We start from the raw sequence: 22,544 nt of genomic DNA on the forward strand, positions 1-22,544 counted from the left end.
TTTTAAATTTGGGGAGTATTAGAATGTGCCATTTGTGTCTTTGTTTTTTGTTTTTGTTTAATTGAAAAATGGGCAGCAGAAAAACCTTTTGGCATCATAGCAGGGGATCCATAGGTACAGCAAAACAAAAAGAAACTTGTTTATTTTTTTAAAAAAGAGACAACTTTTTGGGCAGAGAGTCCTTGAAGGACTAGATGCGGGGCAGGAACCATGGGTCAGCCACCCCTGCAGTACACCATTAGAACTGCTTGACTTCCATTCATAATCAGCATGGCTTCCAAAACATCCCATCAAAATTGTATTGCTATGACTGAAACGTTGCATACTACCAAGACAAAACAACAGCATTTTCTAGATCTTTGGAATCTCCCTTGCTAAAGAATGCAATCAAGTTATGTTTGACTGCATCACCATATTTTCTACACAAGAAGACTTCAGAGGTGAAACAGAAGCCTAGTTGAGGACAAAATCATTTTAAAAAATGTGATCCTTCCAACCCTGAGCAGCAGCTACAATTAGTGTCTGTAACAATCAATGCACCAAGCACAAATTGCACTTTGCTTAGGCTTGCAATGTGCTGTGCTGAATAGGATACAGCAACTTTCACTAGAAAAAGAACAAAAGAAAAGCAGTGGAAGTTTGTGGAGGGGAGGAAGGGGGAAAGAGGAATGGATAAAAGCAGTTTCATCTTTCCTCAAAGGTCCCTAGCATAAAAGTCTATTCTCCTGGCACTTTTTTGCCTCTCCAGATTCCCTTCAGAAAATCCATAGTGTGCTCTTTCATTGGCAGATTTAAAAGCAGCTCTAAAGTTAATTTGTCCCCATCCCTTTCCTAAGGTCACAAAAGATTCCAGCAACTCTAAAATGAAGGCCTGGTGTGTTCAGGTACTTTGTTCTTGTGACCACAATACAAATGAGAGGGAGACATTTGTAAGGATTAACCTACTTATAACATCATAAGAAACCATTAAATAATGAGAGGAGAATTGACTAGGTGACCAAATAAATCATGTGAGACTTTTAATTCATTAAGTTCTATGGCCTTCTAGCTTCTCTTTGGTATAGTTCTCTCCGTAATTATGATTGCTAAAGTGCCTTGCATTTTCTCGGCAACACTTACAAGACCATGGCTTAGATCCAGAGACACATGGAGACAGCTGATTTGCCACCCAGCTACAGTCATTCATGGCGCATGGGCAGTGAGATTGGAGGTGTGGGCACGGCCAGTGGAAGAGAGAATAAAAAGTCTGCATGCATGAACAGAAGCAGTTCTTCACACTTCTTTTGAACTAAGCCTCTGTAAGCCAGTATACATGTTCTTATATTTACATGGCAAGGGATGAAACTGAAGGCATGTCCAGACCTTTGCCTGAACATGTGGATGTTCAAAGTGTGGACTTGAAACAGGGGTGCACATTTCCTTGTATGCATCTCGCATACACCTTAGTCCTTGACCTTCTCCATATTGTACAGTCTGCAGGGGGCTTCTAAGTCACTTTCACTTCAATGCACATCCTAGCGGTACGGAGGAATCTTCCTGTAATCAAGTACATAGAAGTAGAAGCCCCCTGCAATCCTTCCCAGCATGACATATTGGGGGGGGGGATGATATAAGGGAGTTAGGAAAAGTATATATTTATAGCTGTTATGAAACAATTACTTTAGATGGGCAGTGGGATTCTGTGCTTACATGGTTCTGTGTATGAAGACTACTTGTTCTGAACGTCATGTTCCTTAATTAAATGCTGTATATATTTATGCTTTAACTGTGTTCTGGTCAGGCTGGATTCTCAGGGAAATATATCTTTTCCCCATGTGCCTGGTACACAGATGAACCTGAGCAATGATATAAAGAGAGAGTCCTACAGCTCTCTCTGTTCAAGTCACTAGATGATAACAGCAGGTATTTTAAGGGAAGCCTGTTGCACTCAGGTCTTATGTGCATGCTTCCCAAAGGCATCTAGTTGGCCACTGTGAGAAAAGGATGGTGGACTAGTTGGGTCATTAGCTTGATCCAGCAAGCTATTATTATGTTCAGAGGAAGATGGCTTCACCTGTCATTGGCTCTGGCTCTCTCTACTCTCTCTCTACTCTTGGTCACTCTGCCTTCTGCCCAATGAGCAACGCCTACCACTAGGAGAAGAGGAGATGGACAGCCAGCCAGGAGCTTCAGGACCTCATGAGGGGTCTGGTTGGCAGTCAGGAAGGGATGGAGCCTCCAGACAAAGCTGAAGCAACAGCTTTCTTCAAAGCTCCAGTCTTCCCCACCTGAGGAAATGGGCAAAGAGCAACAAGGAACCTGTCTACCTCTGGCTATGACCCCATTCACTACTGGCTTCAATCACACTTGCCACTGGCATGCAACCCCCAACCGGTTACCCCCAAATAGAAAAAAGGAATTCTCCATAGCTATATTATGCTTCTAAAATAGACCTCAGGTGGGATTCATCCAACTCTGTCAGTGGAAGCCCTGTGCAAGGTCTTCCACTTGTGCATTCGAACTTTCTCCCTTTCTCCTACCCCTGAACCTCCACTCCAAAGTTGGCTGTTTGTGTATACCAGCAACATTTGCTGGAACACTGTCTGCCAATTAGCTACTGAGCTAAATTCAAGGTGTATGCAACCCTATACAGCTTGAGATCAGGATACCTAAAAGATCGCCTCTCCCTTTATTTAGCCAACTGATCACTGCACTTTGCAGGTGAAAGCCTCCTGCAGATACCATCCTATCAGGAGGTCCATTCTGCACAATATAGGAATTGGGTCTTTAAAGTTGTGGCATCTGCCCTTGGGAGTCCCCTTCCCTTAAATATTAGTCAGGTACCATCTCTGGTGTCTTTTCAGAGCCTGTGAAGTTCTCTGTCTCCCAACAAGCTGTTTAAAATGAGCTCTTTCCCAGTCTGCATCTGTAATGGGGTTTTTTAAAAAATTAAAAATATGTATTTACTTCTTTTGCTGTTTGGGGGTCCAGAGCATTTTTGGAAGGAAGGACAGGATATAAATTTAATAATAAATAGAACAGGTAGCAGCCAAATAAGTAACCATTAAAGATATGCTGCAGTCCTTGATACAAAAAGTACACCTGAAAAGACACACCCCTGTTGCACAGGTGTAACTAGACAATGCAGAACGGTGGAGTGCACATTTTGAACATCTAACCCTAAGTATTTTCAAAGGCCAATTATCTTTTAGGTTCTGCAGGCAGGAGTTTAATTGTCCAGAATATTTTTTTCAATGAGGCTCTGTGTGCTGCAATTCCAATCAAAAGCTGATGCAAAACGTACTATGGGAAACGCCACAGGGAACCTTAATCTGAATTGCATGATCCTTTAATGTGCCCTGTGCTTTAAAAAAAAAAAATCTATCCAGAAGTTTTGTTAATGAACTGCTGATGACTGGCTTATTCACAAGATTTTGCAGATCCATGCAGAAGTGTTGCCGTGCCAACAGATGGAGCCAAGGTTCAAAAGAATAAGACAATATAGCAGGGAATTCTGGGGGCTGCGGGGGGGGGGGGCAGAGAAGGGAAAACACACAAGGCTTTTCTCCAAAAGGGGGAAAGAGTTCCTGCCCACTTGAAAAGGGATCCGTGTGACTTTTGTGCAGAGAGAGAGGAAGGACATGATTCAACCATCACATGCCTCCTCTTTGAACAGTCGCCCTACAAAAGGACTAGACACCAAACCATCACAAGCCCACGCATCCTAAAGGGATGCCAGCTTCTCATAACAGGAACCTAAAGGCTACAGATGATATAGCTCTACAAAGCCTTTCAGTCCCATATTTGTCAGTTTCACTCCGTATAGTCAGCTACTGCTTCATATCTTTATTGGCTGGATATAAATACAGCCCTTCTTGTGAAGCCTGCCAAATAACTGTTGCACTTTTGGTTACCTCACAGTACCAGGTTTTGGAATATCCCTTCATCTAGCACTGTCTCAAACCAATTGTCAACCAACACCTAACCAAAGAGTTGGAGGTGGGAATGACATGCATGCATCAGCACCCAAAAATAAGTAAAAAAGAGTTGGGTGTGTTGCTGTAGCTGTATGATAACAACAAAATAAATGGTATGGTTTCCTTCAATGGTATGGTTTCTCTTCTGATGACATCTCTTAGAATACTTCAAGCTTTCTGTTATTTTGAGGGGCGGGGTGTCATTTTGTATGTTCCAGTCATAAAGGAAGTAGCAAAATGTTCCAGTATTCTGGCAAGCAACTCATGTATTTCTCTGTATTCCCATAGCGCAATCAGCTTCATGTCACCCGCAACACAGAGTAGACATGGTTGTAGTACAAAGTAGGGCCTCTTTCTGCATTGGAGTTCTGAAAAAAGATTGAGACGGCAACGCAAAGCTTGTGGGGTGGGGGAAACCCTAGGCTAGCCTCAATACATCCACTAGGAGAAGCAGTCCTTCCAGAATCCCATTCAAAAAGGGAAAGCCCAAGGGATATCCTAAAATAGCTATAGCCACTGGTTAAGAAAGCAGCTGGACACTTATACAATGAATGGATGACCAGTCAAATCTGTGTGTAGATTTCCCTTGCTCCCTCGGAATAATTCATGCCTTGGAATCTTTCCATTTTCCAATCCTTAAAATCCTACTTGAAAAGATTCCACCGGCTGTGGCCTTTGGAGAAGGGCCACAGATTTGTAGTAGAGATATACAGGGGAGGTTGATCCAGTGTTTCAAATGGACACTTGCCCCACCAACCTCAGTCTGCCCTCAGCCAGCCTTCACCTACCTGCCTTCTTACATACATCAAGTCCAAGAGGTGGCGCTGCCTGTGTTGGTTTCCTCCTCCCGAGTCTTGGTGTTGCCAAGTAGAACTCAGCAGGCAGGCAGATGGGGGCGCAAAACTAAATTAGTTGGCTCTGCCTGTCATTGGCTGTGGAGTGAGCTCCACCTACTGCTGGAGCGCCATTGGGTACCAGCAATGCTTAACATGCAGAAGGCATCAAGGTGAAACCCTGTGATCTCCATTTAAAAGGATCTCTGACAGCTGGGCTGGGAAAGACAGCTTCTTTTGATATTGGGCTGTCAGTTAGAGTATGCAGTACTGGATTGCATGGATATGGTTTTGTAAACCCAGCTGCATGTGTTCCCATTCAACTTAGCTTAAGGAAAATATGGACATACTCGTAGTTATCTGATTTTAATGCTAGCCTTCTCGGAGGCACATTTGGTGCTATCCAAAGAGGAAGAGGCAGGAGCTGGGATATTTATGTCACTGAATGTGAAGGATGGCTCACACTACCGCCCTATAATTTTTTTTACAAAAAGTCACCCCAACCATAGAGGAGGAGTAAATTGCATTACATTCCTAAATGTTATGCAGGAGTAACACAACACAGAATAAACAACAGTATGCTTAGGACTTTTGACATCCAATATAACTCTTGTGTTGGGACGCGGGTGGCGCTGTGGGTAAAAGCCTCAGTGCCTAGGGCTTGCCGATCGAAAGGTCGGCGGTTCGAATCCCCGCGGCGGGGTGCGCTCCCGTTGTTCGGTCCCAGCGCCTGCCAACCTAGCAGTTCGAAAGCACCCCTGGGTGCAAGTAGATAAATAGGGACCGCTTACTAGCGGGAAGGTAAACGGCGTTTCCGTGTGTGGCTCTGGCTCGCCAGAGCAGCGATGTCACGCTGGCCACGTGACCCGGAAGTGTCTCCGGACAGCGCTGGCCCCCGGCCTATAGAGCGAGATGGGCACACAACCCTAGAGTCTGTCAAGACTGGCCTGTACGGGCAGGGGTACCTTTACCTTTTTTTATAACTCTTGTGTTGGAAATTCAGAGAAAAGTTGCTGTGCCGATATGCTTGGCCATGTCTTGGACCATGAGAGACAGTTTTGCTGAAGGTTCAAAAAAGTAATACATTTCTTTTCCAACTTTGAATATGAATATGAATATGAATATGAATATATATATATATATATATATATATATATATATATATATATATATATGCAGGTTTTGGTGTCCTCGGGTGTCTTCCCGTGTAAAAGTTGGGGTGTCTAGGCGACGTTTCGACGAGGTCTCACTCGTCATCTTCAGGCTGGTGCTTTCGGCTTCTTGTTACTGGAACAGAGCAGGATCTCAGTGTTTGAGTTCCTATAAATACTGTTGAGGGGTGTGGTGTATAGCCTCCAATGTTCTGGGCCGAGAGGAAGTTCCCAGGCTAGTGTGCCTTTTCTTCTTTTGTTCCTTAGTTGCTTGAGGGATATCTTGAGTGATTTCTTGAGTGATATCCTGAGTACCACTTAGGTGGGTCATTAGGTGTGGATTAGTTGCTAAAGCCTTTGTGTCTTGACCTCTTGAACTTTGTGAAGAGTTTTTCTGAGAAGATGGCTGTAGTTGTGCTCTGGCTTGGCTTCGTGTATAGGGGCGAGCTGTGGTTTTGTGGCCTGTGCCAGCCAGATCTGTGTAGGGATTGCAGGGGGGTGCAGCATCCGGAGGTGCCATCATGGTTTGGCTACTGGATGGTGTCTGTAATTTATCTGTGGAGAGGGTCTGGGTTTGGGTCTGGTGTGGTTGATTGGTGACCCAAACCCAGACCCTCTCCACAGATAAATTACAGACACCATCCAGTAGCCAAACCATGATGGCACCTCCGGATGCTGCACCCCCCTGCAATCCCTACACAGATCTGGCTGGCACAGGCCACAAAACCACAGCTCGCCCCTATACACGAAGCCAAGCCAGAGCACAACTGCAGCCATCTTCTCAGAAAAACTCTTCACAAAGTTCAAGAGGTCAAGACACAAAGGCTTTAGCAACTAATCCACACCTAATGACCCACCTAAGTGGTACTCAGGATATCACTCAAGAAATCACTCAAGATATCCCTCAAGCAACTAAGGAACAAAAGAAGAAAAGGCACACTAGCCTGGGAACTTCCTCTCGGCCCAGAACATTGGAGGCTATACACCACACCCCTCAACAGTATTTATAGGAACTCAAACACTGAGATCCTGCTCTGTTCCAGTAACAAGAAGCCGAAAGCACCAGCCTGAAGATGACGAGTGAGACCTCGTCGAAACGTCGCCTAGACACCCCAACTTTTACACGGGAAGACACCCGAGGACACCAAAACCTGCATACCTATACCCGTGAAAATCTACGAAAGCAAATATATATATATATATATATATATATATATATATATATATATATATATATGAAAAGAAAATCCCTGCAGCACAATAGAACACATGCTCACGCAGGTTTCCAGATAAGCTGAAGGAATGTCCTCCTTTGACAAATGAACATCCAGGCTGTGAGGTCTAATGACCAATGATATAAATGGCTTGAGCAATGCTTTCCTTCTGTCACCAGCCAATATTGCCTTACAGGTTGCAATTAACTTGGGTGCTGGGGAGGCAATAATTAGGGTCTTGTTATTGGACACAAATGAGCCTATTTATCAGCATTAGAGCCGAAGTGTTCCACTTGCCATTGTAGGGCAATTTTGTAAATGAAATCCTTAAAGTCTGATATGCCTTGTGAGCCTATTGGCACTCGCTCACCAAAGTCGATGCTTCATGTTGAGCTCAACCTGACCATTAAGCAGACCTGTCCAACGCCTTCAGAATAACTCGCTTGCAGATTTAACGTTGCTTGACACTGAAGAGTCAAGGTCCAAACAAGAACATTTCAACACATAATGAAGTGGAAGGGTATGTGTACAAACAGGGTATCCTGCCTTTCTGATATACCGTATATGATACATTTTGTGCAATATGCATTTTATCATAGCTGGAACCCACTCAAATACACCCAGAATGGTATGCATGGGATTGTCCTCTGTGGGAGGCAATATGCTTCTGAATACCAATAGCTGTGAATCACAGGTGGGGAGTGTTGAGCTCAGGTTCTGCTTGTGGACTTCCTGTGAACATCTGATTGGAAACAGTGAGAACAGAGTGCTGTACTAGATGGTCCTTTGTCCTGATTCAAGAGGCTTTTCTTATGTTCCTATCTGTACAATAACGCAGTTAGATAATGATTTGCCCAAGGCTCTTTAGCAAACTTTAAGGTTGTATCACTAAAATGTGTGCACATTCATGGTAAAAGAACATAAACACACCATGGCCAGGATCCAAAGGGTTTGGGGTTGTTTTTTTTACATCACCGTCCCTTCTCATTGTAACCCAGAAACCTCCAAAAGCTGGGCATGATGTGGCATGATGCAGGATGGCACACGTGGAGGAGATTTCTGTTCTTGCTTGGCATTCTTTGGCTCCCAGCCCAGTGGCGTAGCGTGGGTTGTCAGCACCTGGGGCAAGGTAAGTAATTTGCGCCCCCTAACCCATGGATTTGCGCCCCCTAACCCTAACCCCCAGATGTTGCGCCCGGTGCGGCCGGCCCCCCCTGCACCCCCCACGCTACGCCACTGTCCCAGCCTATATATAAAACTAGAAATACTTCCTTAAGACAGGTGTGACGCTCACTGTTCTCTCACCTACTACTGAGGAATATGAGAACCAGCATGGTGTCAAAGGGTTCTTGTGGCCCACTGGGTATGAGAAGTTGGACTGCCCTGCTCTATATGCCAAACATGTTTTCATGGTCCTACCTAGTAAGCAACAGTTTGGCTTGCCATGACATGTGAACCAAGCCTGTGCATGACAGAGGTTTTGATAAATATTTCATTTATGAAAGGAACTCTGCTGCATTTCTTCTTCTTCTTCTTCTTCTTCTTCTTCTTCTGGAAGTGTTGGCACATCTAACAATGTGAAGAATGGTGCCAAGGTCGTCATCATGCCTTAGTGGTATTTGGCTGGGTATCAGAGAGCCAGGGTGGTGTAGTGGTTAGAGTGTCAGACTAGGACACTTGAATCCCCAATCGGCGGTTAATGCTTACTGGGTGACTTTGGGCCTGCGACTGGCTCTCAGCCTAAACTACCTCACAGAGTTGTTGTGATTAATTGAGAAGAGGGAGAAACATGTATGTCACCTTGAGCTCCTTAGAGAAGAGGTGAGATATAAATGCAGTAAACAAGCAAGAACATTAGGAGGTACATGCACACATACAAATTGACTTCAGGTTCCAAAATTAAAGCCTCTGCTAGACCCAGGGCTTCTTTTTTTCCAACCAGAACTTGCCAGAACTCAGTTCCAGCACCTCTCAGGTGGGCACCATTGCCATTATAAGAGAACAAGGGAGATGTTCATGGTGAGTTCAGTACCTCTTTTTCCAGGAAAAAACAGTACTGACTAGACCTTTCTGGAAGACATTGTCAAACAGGATATTGGCACCCACGGCTTTTTTCCTAAAGAAATCAGTGCTCAAAGTTATTGAGCTTTTTAAAGGAAAGATCGCCCTTCTCCTCTTATGCTGCCGCCCTCCGATGCACCACACAGATTGTCATGCTATTGCGTAGCCACAAGCACCATGGAGCCATGCCACAACACTACAGGGATGTTGGAACGCAACAAAGAGGTGACAGAACTCAGTTCCAGTGAGTTCTGACTGAAAAAAAGCCCTTGTGGCACCCATATCAGATGAAGAACAAAAAAGGCATTTCAGAAGTGAAAAGATGCCACTCAAAAGGCTGCTCAAGCATGTCAGGTCTACGAATGTCCCTGAATCAAGTCATACCTGGGAGACAACAGAGGACAGAGAGAACAATATACATTTAAATCAAGGTGATGTCATGTTCTCACTTCCTGAGGAGTAAATTGAGTTCCAATACTATCCATTTTAATTCCCTTCCCCTATTTACCACATATGAAGCCAGATGAGAGGTAATTGCTGATAAACCACTTAAAATAGATGGCTGCCTTTGAATTAACTAAATTTTGTTTTAAGCAGATATGTGCTGCTTAATTGGCTTGCAGCAGATAATGCCATTGGGTTCGTAGGAATGTAAAACCTGCCCTGCTGCATCAGACTGAAGACCCATGCATTTATTTGTTTAATGCACTGCTCTGTCACTTTACATTTTACAAAATCTCAAAACAATAGCACAACAGCCAAAGGAACTGGCCGTCTGTGAAAGCAAAATTAATGGCCAGAAAATGCCTTTGCAGTAAAGAAAAGTATGCATTAAGCCAAAAAGACAATATAATTAGTGCATGCTTCAGAAGGGAGATCATTCTATGTGGTGGGTGCCACCACCATGAAAGCCCTCCTCCGCATAGCTGCAAGATGAATCTCTGAAGCCATTGCTCAGTGGGCAGGTCCAGTTCATTATTCCGTACTCAGTGTGACCGACCAAATGTCTATAGGAAGCCCACAAGCAGGATATGCAAGCAATAGCCCTCTCCCATTTATGAACCTCAGCAAATTGGCTACGATACTGGAAGCAAAGTAGCAGCCACACACAAAAATAAGGAGAACATTCTCCAAAACAAAAAAAAGACAGGTGCAATTGTCTGTGCCACTTTTTGAGAGGCTGCAAGAATCCAACACACACAACCTGAATAGAGTAGTTTATTTTTATTTTTTTAAAATATCCCATCCAGGCTGTTTGCCTCCCCTAATCTCTCCTGGCAATTTTACCCTAATCAGCATTCGGGTGCTGATTTTTAAGGTTACTTGCTGATCTAAAGGAAACGAACACCTCTCTCTAAGAGCACCACTGTCTCCCCCCTGCCTGTGAGCAGTAGTGGCAGTGATAAGGACAGAGGCTTCAGCCATCTCAAAAGAGACAGAATCACAAAGAGCTCCTCTGATCACTTCTGGCATCTGGTCTTCCCCTCATTAGCACATTAAAGCTGCTCTGTCCATTCTATCAGAGCTACTCTGTCCATTCTCCAGAGTTGTCTATGGAGCCATTTATGCTTCTGCTCTTTGGAAACCTCCCCAGTTCAAGAGGCACTAGCTAACCCCTTTCCCAAAGTCCAAGTTACAAACGGGGAGGGGGGGAATATCTTATGCATACAACAGGTACACAGAAAGCACAGATCTCCCAAATGTCCAAGTTAAGCGGCATACATATATTCCCAGGGGGAGACTTGCCAATTTATGCCTCATGAGAAAACGTCTCTCCTCCTTTCACCCCAATTCTATTTGTGAGATTTTTCACAAGTTAAGAATGCAGCTCATTACATAGGCTTTTGCATTATTAATTTACAGTACTGTGGAAGAAAAGTTCATTTCTGAATATGCTAAATTAAGTGCATGCCAGGTATATAGGAAGAGGGAGGGGAGGAAAAAGCCTCCAAGTTTAAATGCATTGAAGTCTGTGACCCAAACTGCAGGTGCATTTTAAAGATCACTAGGGAATCTTCCTTCATATCAGCACCACTCTGAAATGATTCTTCTGCTTTTCCCTACACTTTAATATGTTACCTCAACCCACTCCAACAAGTGTGGGAAAATATACTCTCCCGTTTCCCTATCTCATCCTGTCCTGTGACTAGACTTCCATTTGAAAGAAGACACCTGTCAATCCATATAGTCCAGACATCCCCAAACCTGGTGCCCTCAGGATGTTTTAAACTGCAACCCACATCATTTATAATCACTGGCTTGGGAGTTGGAGTCCAACATCTGGGGAGCATCCAATTGGAAACAACAACAGCCATGTTCTATCTCCACTGTCAGAAGCACCATGGCTCTAAATACCAGTTGCCTGGAATTGCAGGTGGGCAGAGGGCTGCTGTGCTCACGTCCAGTTTACGTGCTTCTCACAGGCATCTGTTGGGCTGCTGTGAGAGCAGGCTCATCTTATGACTTTCTCTGGCATCCTGTTCCCCACAGTGGCAAGAAGACAACTGCATGAACTTGCTGCCCAGAAAACAATTGCAGAGGCTGGCTGGCTCAGTTGGTAGAGCATGAGACTCAATCTCAGGGTTCTGGGCCCCACCTTGGGCAAAAAGCATTACAGGGCGTTGGACTAGAGGACCCTCATGGTCCCTTCCAGCTCTACAGTTCTATGATTCTGTGATACTTTCCTGCCATTCCCCCAACAACTGATATTCAGAGGAATACTCCTTATGAATTTGGAGATTCCAATTCACCATCACAATTAATCCTAGGAAGAGAAGGGAGCTGCTCCCTGGAAGCAGACACTATAGTTCAGCATTTGCTTCTCCTTGTTCCTTTAAAAAACAACAACCAGGATGTCTGCATCATTGATTCAACCACCAATTGTTTTCTCGGCAGCTTCAATACATCCAACTTATAGCGCCTTCATTAAATTTGGAGAGCTATTCCCTCCAGGGGTGCCGACTTGGGTCCCAGCCTACGGGTGCCCAGCAGCGCATGTGCAATGTGACGTCATGGCGTCAGGTTCTGCATGTGTGCACCGCTGCTCTCTATTGCCACTTCCTGCTTGGAGCATGCCTGGGAAATGATAGGAAAGGGAGAAAAGTCACAAGGGAACTCCGGAGCTGCATGGAGATCCCTGGCCAAAGGCCAGGCTGCCTCCCAAGAAACCCTCTGTGCTCCTGCCACCGCCATCCGCCTCAGCAAACCTCGCAGGCTTATATTGCTTGCACAATCACATTCTCCCAACCTGCATTTCCCAACAAACTGGTATTCAGAGGCATCCTACCACCAATGGTGAAAGTAGCTGGGTATGTCTGACATATCAGGGAGTGGAGGCTTGTGAGATAGGGCAGGGCCTAATGGTGCCTGGAAAGCACAGAGGAGAGTACTTGGCCAGTCAAGGTAGGAGCCTAACTAAGCCTGGTACCCCAGGGGTGGAGCCTAGTGGGCATCAGGTCAGGAAGAGCAAATATGTATTTCTTTAGGAATATTTTAAGCCTGTCCCTTCACCACCACTAAACAATCCCAGGGTTGGGTGGGGTAGAACAAAATAAATAAAAACAAGCACATTTTCACAAATATAGCATAAAAACAAGGGAAGGGAAGCAGCAATGATAAAACAGCTAAGCATAGAACAGCTTGACTCTTTGATGCTGGTCCTTCACCCTGGGAAGGAAACTAGAGCAAGAGTCAGATGCTCAGCTGGGAATATACCCCACTAAACATTGAGTAAACCCAAAAACTTTAAATAAAGACCTGATAACAGAGATTGCCATGCCCACAGGAGGCATCATCAAGGACATATTCCAGGCAACCAAAAGCCCTCAAAGAGGGCACAAAGCAAAGCTGGTGAGAGGTGTGGCCTAGGGAGAGGGGGAGTGGCCTAGGGAGAGTCCTGAGTTCCTAACAGAAAGGCCTGGAGGACCAGAGTTGGCACCCAGGCCTGAGGTTTCCCACCCCTGTGGGAAACCATGGTTAACAGTTTATTGTTGATATGCAGATGGCTCCTGCTTTGCTTATCACTTAGTATGAGCAGAAATGGCAAACCACAATCCCTGGCTTAGCTCTATGTCAGAATTGGGAGTCGTGGTTTGTTTCACTCAATTAATCAGGCATCATATCATGGTTTGTTTAAGGAGAAACAAACCATGATCCCTGTTCGGACATAAAGCTAAGCCAGGAGTGTCGTGTCTCATTGTTCCAGTTTGCACTATGGTTGCCAACTACAACTACTGAGGTCACAATCACTGAACCATCACTTAGTCATATCAACTCTGTATGGATTAATATTTTAACTACAAACATAACCTTTGATGACACTGTTTTTCTTCCCAAAGGTGAAACGGGGGGGGGGGGGGGAGTAATGCAGTGAAAAAGAACCTTCGGATTCATACTTTTTCCACTGCCCTTATGTTAAGAGAAATTAAATAGCTCTTTGTTTCTCTTTATACAAAATCCCACAGGATAGTTCTTTTGTTCTGCACAAGAAAGCTCAAGTGTTCAAGGTTATGAGAATTCATTCTGTAAGACTTGCAAAGTCAAATACATTGGATCTTCAGGTTTATTTTAATTAATAGCAGAAATGCCATAATTTGCCTCTTTAATCATGCAACTCAGATGAACTTGCTGGTTTAGGGTGGCAGAATATTTCTCAAACTATTTTATTTACCGTATATCATCATCATCTTGTATTTGGCCTGACTTCAAAGTGGTTTTCCTCTACCTTTTTTAACTAAGCTGCGTAGAGTAAGCCCATAACTTATGCACATTTAACTTATGTTCATTCAACTTTACGCGCATGGTACAATTTTTTTAAAAAATTAAATTAAAAGGGGGCAGAAAGAGAGCAGGATTCTGAAGGAAATAACTTAGGCAATTCCACCCGCCACTGAACCCAGTGTGTTTTGACTATGCACAATTTTGGCTTTAGGTGCAATCCCTGTAGCACAACCCACGTTAAGTTGTGGACTTTCTGTATTTTGGTAGTTTCAATTAGAAAATTGTAGGACCCTAAAACAGATGACATCTTGTTTTGAAGTCACATTTCCAATACCTTGGAGAAATACTACATTTTGAAAAGCAGCTAACAAATTAAAAACAACTTATGGGAGAATTTGAAGAAGTTTCATGTGTAGAAGACTCATAGTATATTTTCTTCTATAAGCCCGTTTACAGAGCATCCTGCCCTCCCTTGTGCAAGGAGGAGGAGAGGAGAGGGTTGAAGTTAGTGGAAGTGTCCCTTCTGCTCAACTATCTTGGCTAGGATAGTCTCCAGCGATTGTTGATGACCTCTCCCATCTTTCCACCAAACATGGGGCAGCTACGAGGCCAACTAGCAGGAGCCAGCAGAAAGCCCCAAAATGGAGCATTCTGAGGGTAGAGAGGGACTAAAGTGGCTTAGAGCCAGTCTCACTGCCAACATGTGATTGCATTGGCCCCAATGTGGGTTCACTTGTTCCCCACCACCACCTTCCACCGTGGCCAACATGAGCAGCCCTGAGAGAGGATGCGGTGGTGACCCCATCACTCCTCAAAGCCCCACCGTCAGGAGGGAAGAGTTTAGAATGAGTCTTTTATTTATAAATTTATAAATTACTTGTTATTAAATTTGATTTAAAAATGATAGTTCTAACAAGGAAACAGAACTTTAGGAGCCAACAAATGGGTACATCAGTTGTTTGAAAGCAAGGCAGCAGATTCTACACACTCAAGCTTTAAGATATTAAAAGAGGACATGATTTCTCTGCCTTTGTCTCCAGCATCTCAGTGGCACTGACCCTAACATTTTGCTAAACAAACAAGAAGTAGGGTGGGTGGGTGGGGGAGAGAGAGAGAGAGAGAGAGAGAGGGAATGAATCATACACCCCCCCCATAAAAAGAACAACCATCCCATTGTTTGGATGGGTCATTTTCTGGTTCACAATGAGAAATGATCCTAGGACAAGAGAGGACCATAGAACTCAATGAAGATATCCAAAATTTTAACATAGCCAGCACTGAGCACTGGTGTGTCCACCCAACCCACCTAAAATCCTAAAAACAGTGCAATGCAAACTAGACTTGCTCAGTGGGCACTGAGTCCTGAATGCCTATTGGAGGGGAGATATATGTTGGGGGTGGGGGAGTGGAATGGGGTGATGGAACCCTGAAACAGAACCGCATATGGAGGTTCAACTTAGTTGCCTTGTCCTGCACTGAACTGAACTGAACTGACTAAGGTTAAGAACATGCCAAGAGATGAGCATCCAGTTTCTTGTTTTGCACTGATTTATAGATGCTGAAGTGCAGACTGCACTCTGAACCTGCTGTGGCCAAAGTCCATGCCTCCTTGGGAAGTCTCACAACACACTCAAAAGCCAACAGTCACCATTGTCCTAGAAGTCCCCTCTGACTCGCTCCCCCCCCCCCACATCTTCACCAATTAGTGCACTTGCATTGTAGGTGGGTCCATGTTAAGGGATCATTTCTCTAGACATATTCTTTACTTCATACTGTCTCTCAACAGTGTTCTCTCTCTCTCTCAGAAATGGAAGCAGCGTATGCTGTTGTGAAACTTAAAGAGAGGAATGATGGACTAGAAGCAGGAGGTATTTGTGCTTCTTGTTCTTCCTGACATTTCATAGCACCTAACACCACTCATGAGTTGATCCCCAAAAACAAATCTACAGAGAAAAAGAAGGGAAAGTGCCCTTCCTATATCCAATGCCATTTGGGGCTGAGATCCTGGACAGAATTCACCACAACACCTTCAGACAAGAGTTGCTATTTGCTTCACATCATAACATTAGAGTTGCTTCAAGGGTATCTGTTTCTATGACCAATTAAGTAAAAAACGTTTTCCATCTCCGACAGGCTTTCAGGATGTTCCTGGAGTGAGAAGAACTCATTAAAATGAAGGCAGTGACATTACTTGAGGACTGGCAGTGACATTGCTCTAGGAATTACAGAAAACATCATCAGGGTTGGTGGTTAAAATAATCAGCTCCAAATTCAGAAAAGCTTGAAAAATTAAAATGCACTCCCATATCTCACCACCTTTCATCTACAAGCAGTGCTTAATTAGGGATCTGTCTTGAAATAAATTCCATGGTTGAGATTTGGAATATGTCAAGCAATCACCAAGAAAAACATACACAAAAGCACCTCTGCCCACCCCTCCAAAAGGTTCATCTGCTGGGGACCCTTTGCAACCTCCTATCTCTACACCTTTTTGCTTCCACCTTCTTGCTTACCATCATTAGCCACAAGAGCCAAATCATGCATACAAATGGTAACCACCAGCCATCTCTTAGGTGGCATTCAACTCAGTATTACTCAGAGTAGACACTGAAATTAATTAGCATGCCTGAGTTAGGTCCACTCATTTCAATAGGCTTACTCTGAGTCAGTGGTTTTCAACTAGTGTGGCGTGGCACCCTGGGGTTCCTTGAATGATGGTCAGGGGTGCCATGGGCAACACTGGCCTCTGTCCCTCTTTCCTTCCCTCCCTCCTCTGATGCCCTCTTGTGTCTCTGCCTCCCAAAGGCTTGCACAGCTGTTTGTTGCAGCAGCCCTGGCTACAAGCTCCCCAGGTGAATGGTGCCTCTGGGGCAGACCAGGGGTTGCTTCCCAGGCACCTCTCTTTGGGGGAGGGGGGGCATCTCAGAGACCAGGGGCATTGATGCGGCTGCAGGCAAGGGGTGACATAACTGGGATCCTGAGTGCAACAAGGGTGCTGCAGAAAGAATGTAGTTGGTTAAGGGAGCCGTGGACCCAAAAAGGTTGAAAACCTCTGCTCTGAGCCTTACTCTGCCAACCTAGCAGTTACAAAGCATACCAGTGCAAGTAGATAAATAGGTACTGCTGTGGTGGGAAGGTAAACGGCATTCTGTGTGCACTGGCTTCTGTCACGGTGTCCCGTTGCACCCCCAGCAGTTTAGTCATGCTGGCCACATGACCCAGAAAGCTGTTTGCAGGCAAATGCTGGCTCCATCAACCTGAAAGCGGAGACAAGCGCTGCACCCCATAGTCAAATTCAACTGGACTTAACCGTCCTTTACCTTTACCTTACTCAGAGTAAAATTTAGTTGAATACTGTGTTCAAATCAGTGTTTTTCTTTTTAAAACCACTTCAAACTGAATATTTTATGTGGTTTGGAGATAAGTTGTGCCTAGTGACTATCACATACCCATTTCTAGCAGTGAGGCAGACTAAAGCTACTATAAACCATGAAGTGGATGAGGGAATTGGCACACAAGAGGGGAGGAGAAGGAGGACATCCCACACAAGGCTGCTGTATGCTCCCAATAGGCAAACCTTTAGGGGGGGAGGGGGGGGTTCAGTGAGAACATTTGCAAAGTGGAGAGACCAAGTGGAGATCGCAAACAAGCACATGCCTCAACCTTGTTCTACTGGCTACAACAGATGGCTTCTTCCAAGCCCAGGAAAGGTCTGTGTGGGTGTACGTGCAGCCACAGGTTCCATGCTGGTGACTCCTGGGCCAAAATGACAAACAGCACTAAGTTGCAGCTTCAGTTATCTTTTGTAAAAGTAAGCAAGCAAGCACTGATCAAGTTTGCATCTCTCTTCACAAATGGCTCAAACGCTCAACAGGCACACTTGCACCCTGGCCTGGGAGCACTAATAGGTGGGTCCCTCTGTTTTTCAAGGGTGAGAGGCCCTGCACGTACTCTTTATGAGAGCAGCAAGGTTGCAGACCCATACAATAGCAAGAGGCACAGTGGGTCTTTCATGAGGAAACTCAGACGGAAGTCAATTTCTCACTCTACAGGAGCCTGGCTTGCCAACACATTTAGCAGAGTATACAAGTTAATCAGATCTGGAGAAAATAAAACTAGGGATTTACCATTTATATAGGAATACAGTTATGAAATAAATGGATTTTGAGTCATAGGCTTTTCTGGCAGACTCTTATTTATCCTTTTCAAATCTTTAAAAAAATAAATACAGACCACCTGTAAAGGCAATCCTGATTTCCCCTTGCCAACATTCCCCAGCCCTTGTGTGAAGAAGCCGTATCATCTTTACAATGGGAACTTTCCCTATCATCACCAGCAGGCAAGCTTGTGCTAATCCAAACCCACTGAAAATCCCAGGAGACTTTAGGCTTTGTTTGTTTGGGAATATTGCAAATGCAAACACACCACACACACAATACCTCCTCATGCGAATAAAGAATAGACTAATCTCAACTGCATTTCTAAATCCTCCCTACTTCATGCCCATCATTCAAGGAATCCACACTGGGTATGAACATTTCACTATTAAGATTTGAAACCGCATAGTATAAATGGTTTCTCCTTGCTGGTGAATTCCATAGAAAAAGGTGCAAACAAAAACCAGCCCCTTCCAGATCCGCAGAGCGAGAGCAGCTGGAGAGAGTCCTGGGTCTATACAAAGCATTGTTTAAAATGGCCTTTCTTAGAGAGTTAACTGCACCATGACAGGGGTACCCAAACACCATCCTCCCCCAACCAAACCTCGTGGCAGAATTAAGACACTTTGGTCCCCTGAAAGGGCTGCCTTTGCCTCCATCACTGCTCTCCTCCTCCTCCCACTACTCAAGGGTTGCTCTACTTGAGCATCAACTCCAACTCTGTGGTTTGCTGCCCTGTCTCCTGGATCGGGGCCGTGCCATCCCCTCCATTCTGGCACTTTATAGAATGAATGTGCTCGCTTGAATGAGAGAAGCAGGCAGTCACTGAGGGCAAGGGAGGGGGCAGCAGCAGTTTAGTTTTCAAAAGATGGCTTTTACACCTCTTCCCTCCCTTAACTCAGGTTAAGCATGTGGGTGAGAAATGCCAAAGGAGAGCAGGTCAGCATTTTGCATCTCTCACACAGGCTGCAGTTCTCTCTCGTTTTGGGGCAACGCATCCTCTACCCACCATGTTAGTGTACCACCTGCTGCCGCCTCTACAAATGCAAAGCATCCATTTTGCCCCCCAATCTCCATTAGCCCTAGGGAGGCTTTCCGAAGTCTCCCATGGCACTAGCCGCTGCTCCATATATGGGAGCGGGATGCCCCTGCATTCAAAACCACCCAATCGAACAAAATGGATGGCCCTTTCTTTATACCCACAGAAACTCTAGGCAACCGAGCAAGACTTTTCTAGAGCGATCCCTATGAGGAGCGTCTGTTGGGGCTCTGGGTGCAACTCGGAGCCAGGACTTAAGAACCGTGGCTGGACCGCTCAGGTCAGAGAGATCCGCCTTCGACTTAAAAAAAAAAAGAGCCCGGCTGAGCATGTGCAGAGCGCCCTTCTTTCGTTCCGCCTGGCTCTCCAGCAATGGACCGGAAGAAGGGATCTTAAGCCGGCGGGTGTTGGCGTTTGCCTTTTCTCTCCCGCAGGAGATCCCGCTCCTGCAGCCTGGCTCTGCGCTCTCCCCGCAAGGCGCCTGGAGGAGGGGTGGGTGGGGGGCGAGCGAGAGGCCGCGAAGGGCGTGGGCAGCAGCAGCAGCTCACCTGTTAAACACTTTCCGGATCCTCTGGCGCACGCTGGAAGCCGAGGGGGCGGAGATGCTGCTTCTGCCGCTGCTGCCGCCGCCGCTGCCCTCGGGCGGCAGGTTCTCGATGGTGGCCACGACGTGGTTGGGCTGCTGCTGCTGCTCCGAAGAGATCATCGCGGCGGGGCTGGCGCTCAGAAGCGAGCAGCAGGGCGCATCGTGCGCCGCCCGGCCGCCCAGGCGAGAATCCCGCGGGAGATCCAGGAGCAGCAGCCGCGGGAGAGGCTGCGCGCCGGGCTTGAGCGCTGCTCCTCGGGGCTCCAGCTCCAGCCGCCGCCGCCGCCGCCGCCGCCTCCTCAGTGCTGCTCAGCCATGAAGCGAGGGGCCGACTCCTCCTCCTCCTCCTTCGCAGGCAGCAGCAAGTGTCCGCCAGCAGCGGGGGGTGGCGGGGCGTCCGTCTGAGGCAGCCCGGAGAAGCGGCTGCCTCGTGTTGGTGGCTTCGCGGCTCCTCTTCTTTTGTCTCCCCTCAGCCCCGTCCGGCGCCTCTGCCTGCTCTCCTCACAGCGCTGCGGTCAGGTGCAGCGCCTGCCGCGAGCTGGCCGCCCAGTCCGGCCAAGGGGGCTGCCTGTGCGCGCGCGCGCTGAGCAACGCAGAAGTGCAGCAGCCAGGAGGAGAGAGGGAGAAAGAGCGAGGGGAGAAGCGAAGCAGCCCCACGCCCCCCTCCCCTCCTCGAATCGCGCCCACCAGAGGGAGCACGTGCTGGCAAGCCTCTCCCAGGCCGGCCATCCATCCGCCCACCGACCCCTCCCCCGTGTCGGCTTCTCTCTCTCTCTCTCTCTCTCTCAATTGTCTGCCGGGAGTTGTAGTTTCTCCATCTTCCAGGTGTTTCCCTTCAGACGCCTGATTAGCTTCAGAACCACCCGGCCTTGGACAGCGGCAAACACCGGAAGCTCGCTTGCAACTCGGGCTGAGCAGACCCCACAGATCTGGCGCCAAAAATAAGGGGAAAGCTCATGTCTTGCTGCAGCACCTCAAATACTTGATTCTGAAAAGGTGGTGTGGCAGAGCAAGGTGGCACTTTTCTGTCTGGCCTCAAGTGGCAAAAAATAATAATCCTGAGATCAGGATTGCAGAATTTACAGCTGTCAGTTCTGAGGGAAGACAAAGAACCACAGCCCAGGTGGGGCTCGCAAGCTTGAAGAGGAAGTGTGTGATTCTCCTCAGCTGGAGGCTCAGGGCAGGTGAGGGTCACGTGCCTCATCAAGCCCAGAAGGTTTTAAAGGAAAGCTGTCCTGGCCAGGATGCCGTCTCTGGTTCTTGAGGAGACCCTCCCCCAGCCCAAAGATATCGTATTTGGGGTGGGTCTTCTGAAATGCGTTCCTGCACCTTTTGGTGCAAAAAAAAAAAAAAGCACTGCCTGGGACTTTGTGCATGCAAACCGTGTGCTCTGCCACTGAGCTATGCCCCTTTTCCTATATACCAGGGATTTTTTTTGGGGGGGGGTGTCCACTACCCCTTCCTACTCCTTGGTGTCCTCCCTGAAAGCAAGCCAATACAGAGCATGCATTAGTGGCAAATAATGTATAAATTCAAGAGGGTTGTGGGACACAGTGTTCCAGGAATAGAGAATGTGTGGTTGTTAGGATCTGATTCCCATCAGTTCCAGCCAACGTGGCCAATGGTTAGGGATGATGGGAGGTGTAGTCCAGCAACATCTTGGAGGGCCACAAATGGATATTGCTTATTGCTTGTAAGCCGCTCTGAGCCCGGCCTTGGCTGGGGAGGGCGGGGTATAAATAAAAAAAAATTATTATTATTATTATTATTATTATTATTATTATTATTATTATTATTATATCCATGACTGGCTAAAGCATCAAGCTAATATGCAGGAGAGCCTTGCACTCAACATGCCAGCCATGTTGGTTACAACTGCATCCGTGTTCGCACCCTGAACAGAAAAGTGTGAGTGAAAGACCCACTTTCCTAAATGTGCCACGGGCACACATGAAGTCCAGGGCTTTCTGCTGTGGGTCCCCAAGTGTCTCTTTTCAGGCAGCTCCCCTTGTTGTTGTTTAGTCGTTTAGTCGTGTCCGACTCTTCGTGACCCCATGGACCAGAGCACGCCAGGCACTCCTGTCTTCCACTGCCTCCCACAGTTTGGTCAGACTCATGTTTGTAGCTTCGAGAACACTGTCCAACCATCTCGTCCTCTGTCGTCCCCTTCTCCTTGTGCCCTCAATCTTTCCCAACATCAGGGTCTTTTCCAGGGAGTCTTCTCCTCTCATGAGGTGGCCAAAGAATTGGAGCCTCAGCTTCACGATCTATCCTTCCAGTGAGCACTCAGGGCGGATTTCCTTAAGAATGGATAAGTTTGATCTTCTTGCAGTCCATGGGACTCTCAAGAGTCTCCTCCAGCACCATAATTCAAAAGCATCAATTCTTCGGCGATCAGCCTTCTTTATGGTCCAGCTCTCACTTCCATACATCACTACTGGAAGCAGCTCCCCATCACACTTTAAATGTTTATTATGGTAAGCACTGCAGACAGAATTCCTCCGTTAAAGTGTGGAGCTGCTCTTAGAATTGCAGTTTTGTCCAGTGTTTCTTGGTGTCTCTCTCTGTGCATATAAAGGTAAGGTGTGAGGGAAAGAAGTAAAATGTTTCTGGAGGCAAGGTAGACATCAAATAGCATGCCCAGCATATGCTTGTTTTATGTTTTTATTGTGCCTCTCTTCTAACAAGTTCAAGAAAGCATACAGGGTTTCTCCATAACATTTTGTCCTTACAACAGTCCTGTGAGGTAGGCTAGGCTGAGAAATAATGACTGTCCCAAACTCCTTCAATGAGCTTCAGGCTCAAGTAGGGATTTTAATTCAAATCTC

At 46.3% G+C, this 22,544-nt stretch overlaps 1 protein-coding gene across 2 annotated transcripts in view; it reads right to left on the reverse strand.

Moving 5' to 3' along the window:
• SLC35F1 (solute carrier family 35 member F1) overlaps positions 1-20,367 on the reverse strand; it is a 195,429-nt gene extending 175,062 nt beyond the window's left edge. The window contains exon 1 of one of the 2 annotated variants that reach the window (XM_028723275.2): positions 19,679-20,367. In XM_028723275.2, the coding sequence (XP_028579108.2) occupies positions 19,679-19,836 (158 nt within the window). In that variant the 5' untranslated portion in view covers positions 19,837-20,367. The remainder of the gene's footprint in view (positions 1-19,678) is intronic. The other variant, XM_028723274.2, reaches the window with a different exon arrangement.
• Positions 20,368-22,544: the final 2,177 nt, after the last annotated feature.

This window comes from Podarcis muralis, chromosome 3 (assembly GCF_964188315.1).
Source record: "Podarcis muralis chromosome 3, rPodMur119.hap1.1, whole genome shotgun sequence".
In the NCBI taxonomy this organism is placed as follows: domain Eukaryota; kingdom Metazoa; phylum Chordata; class Lepidosauria; order Squamata; family Lacertidae; genus Podarcis; species Podarcis muralis.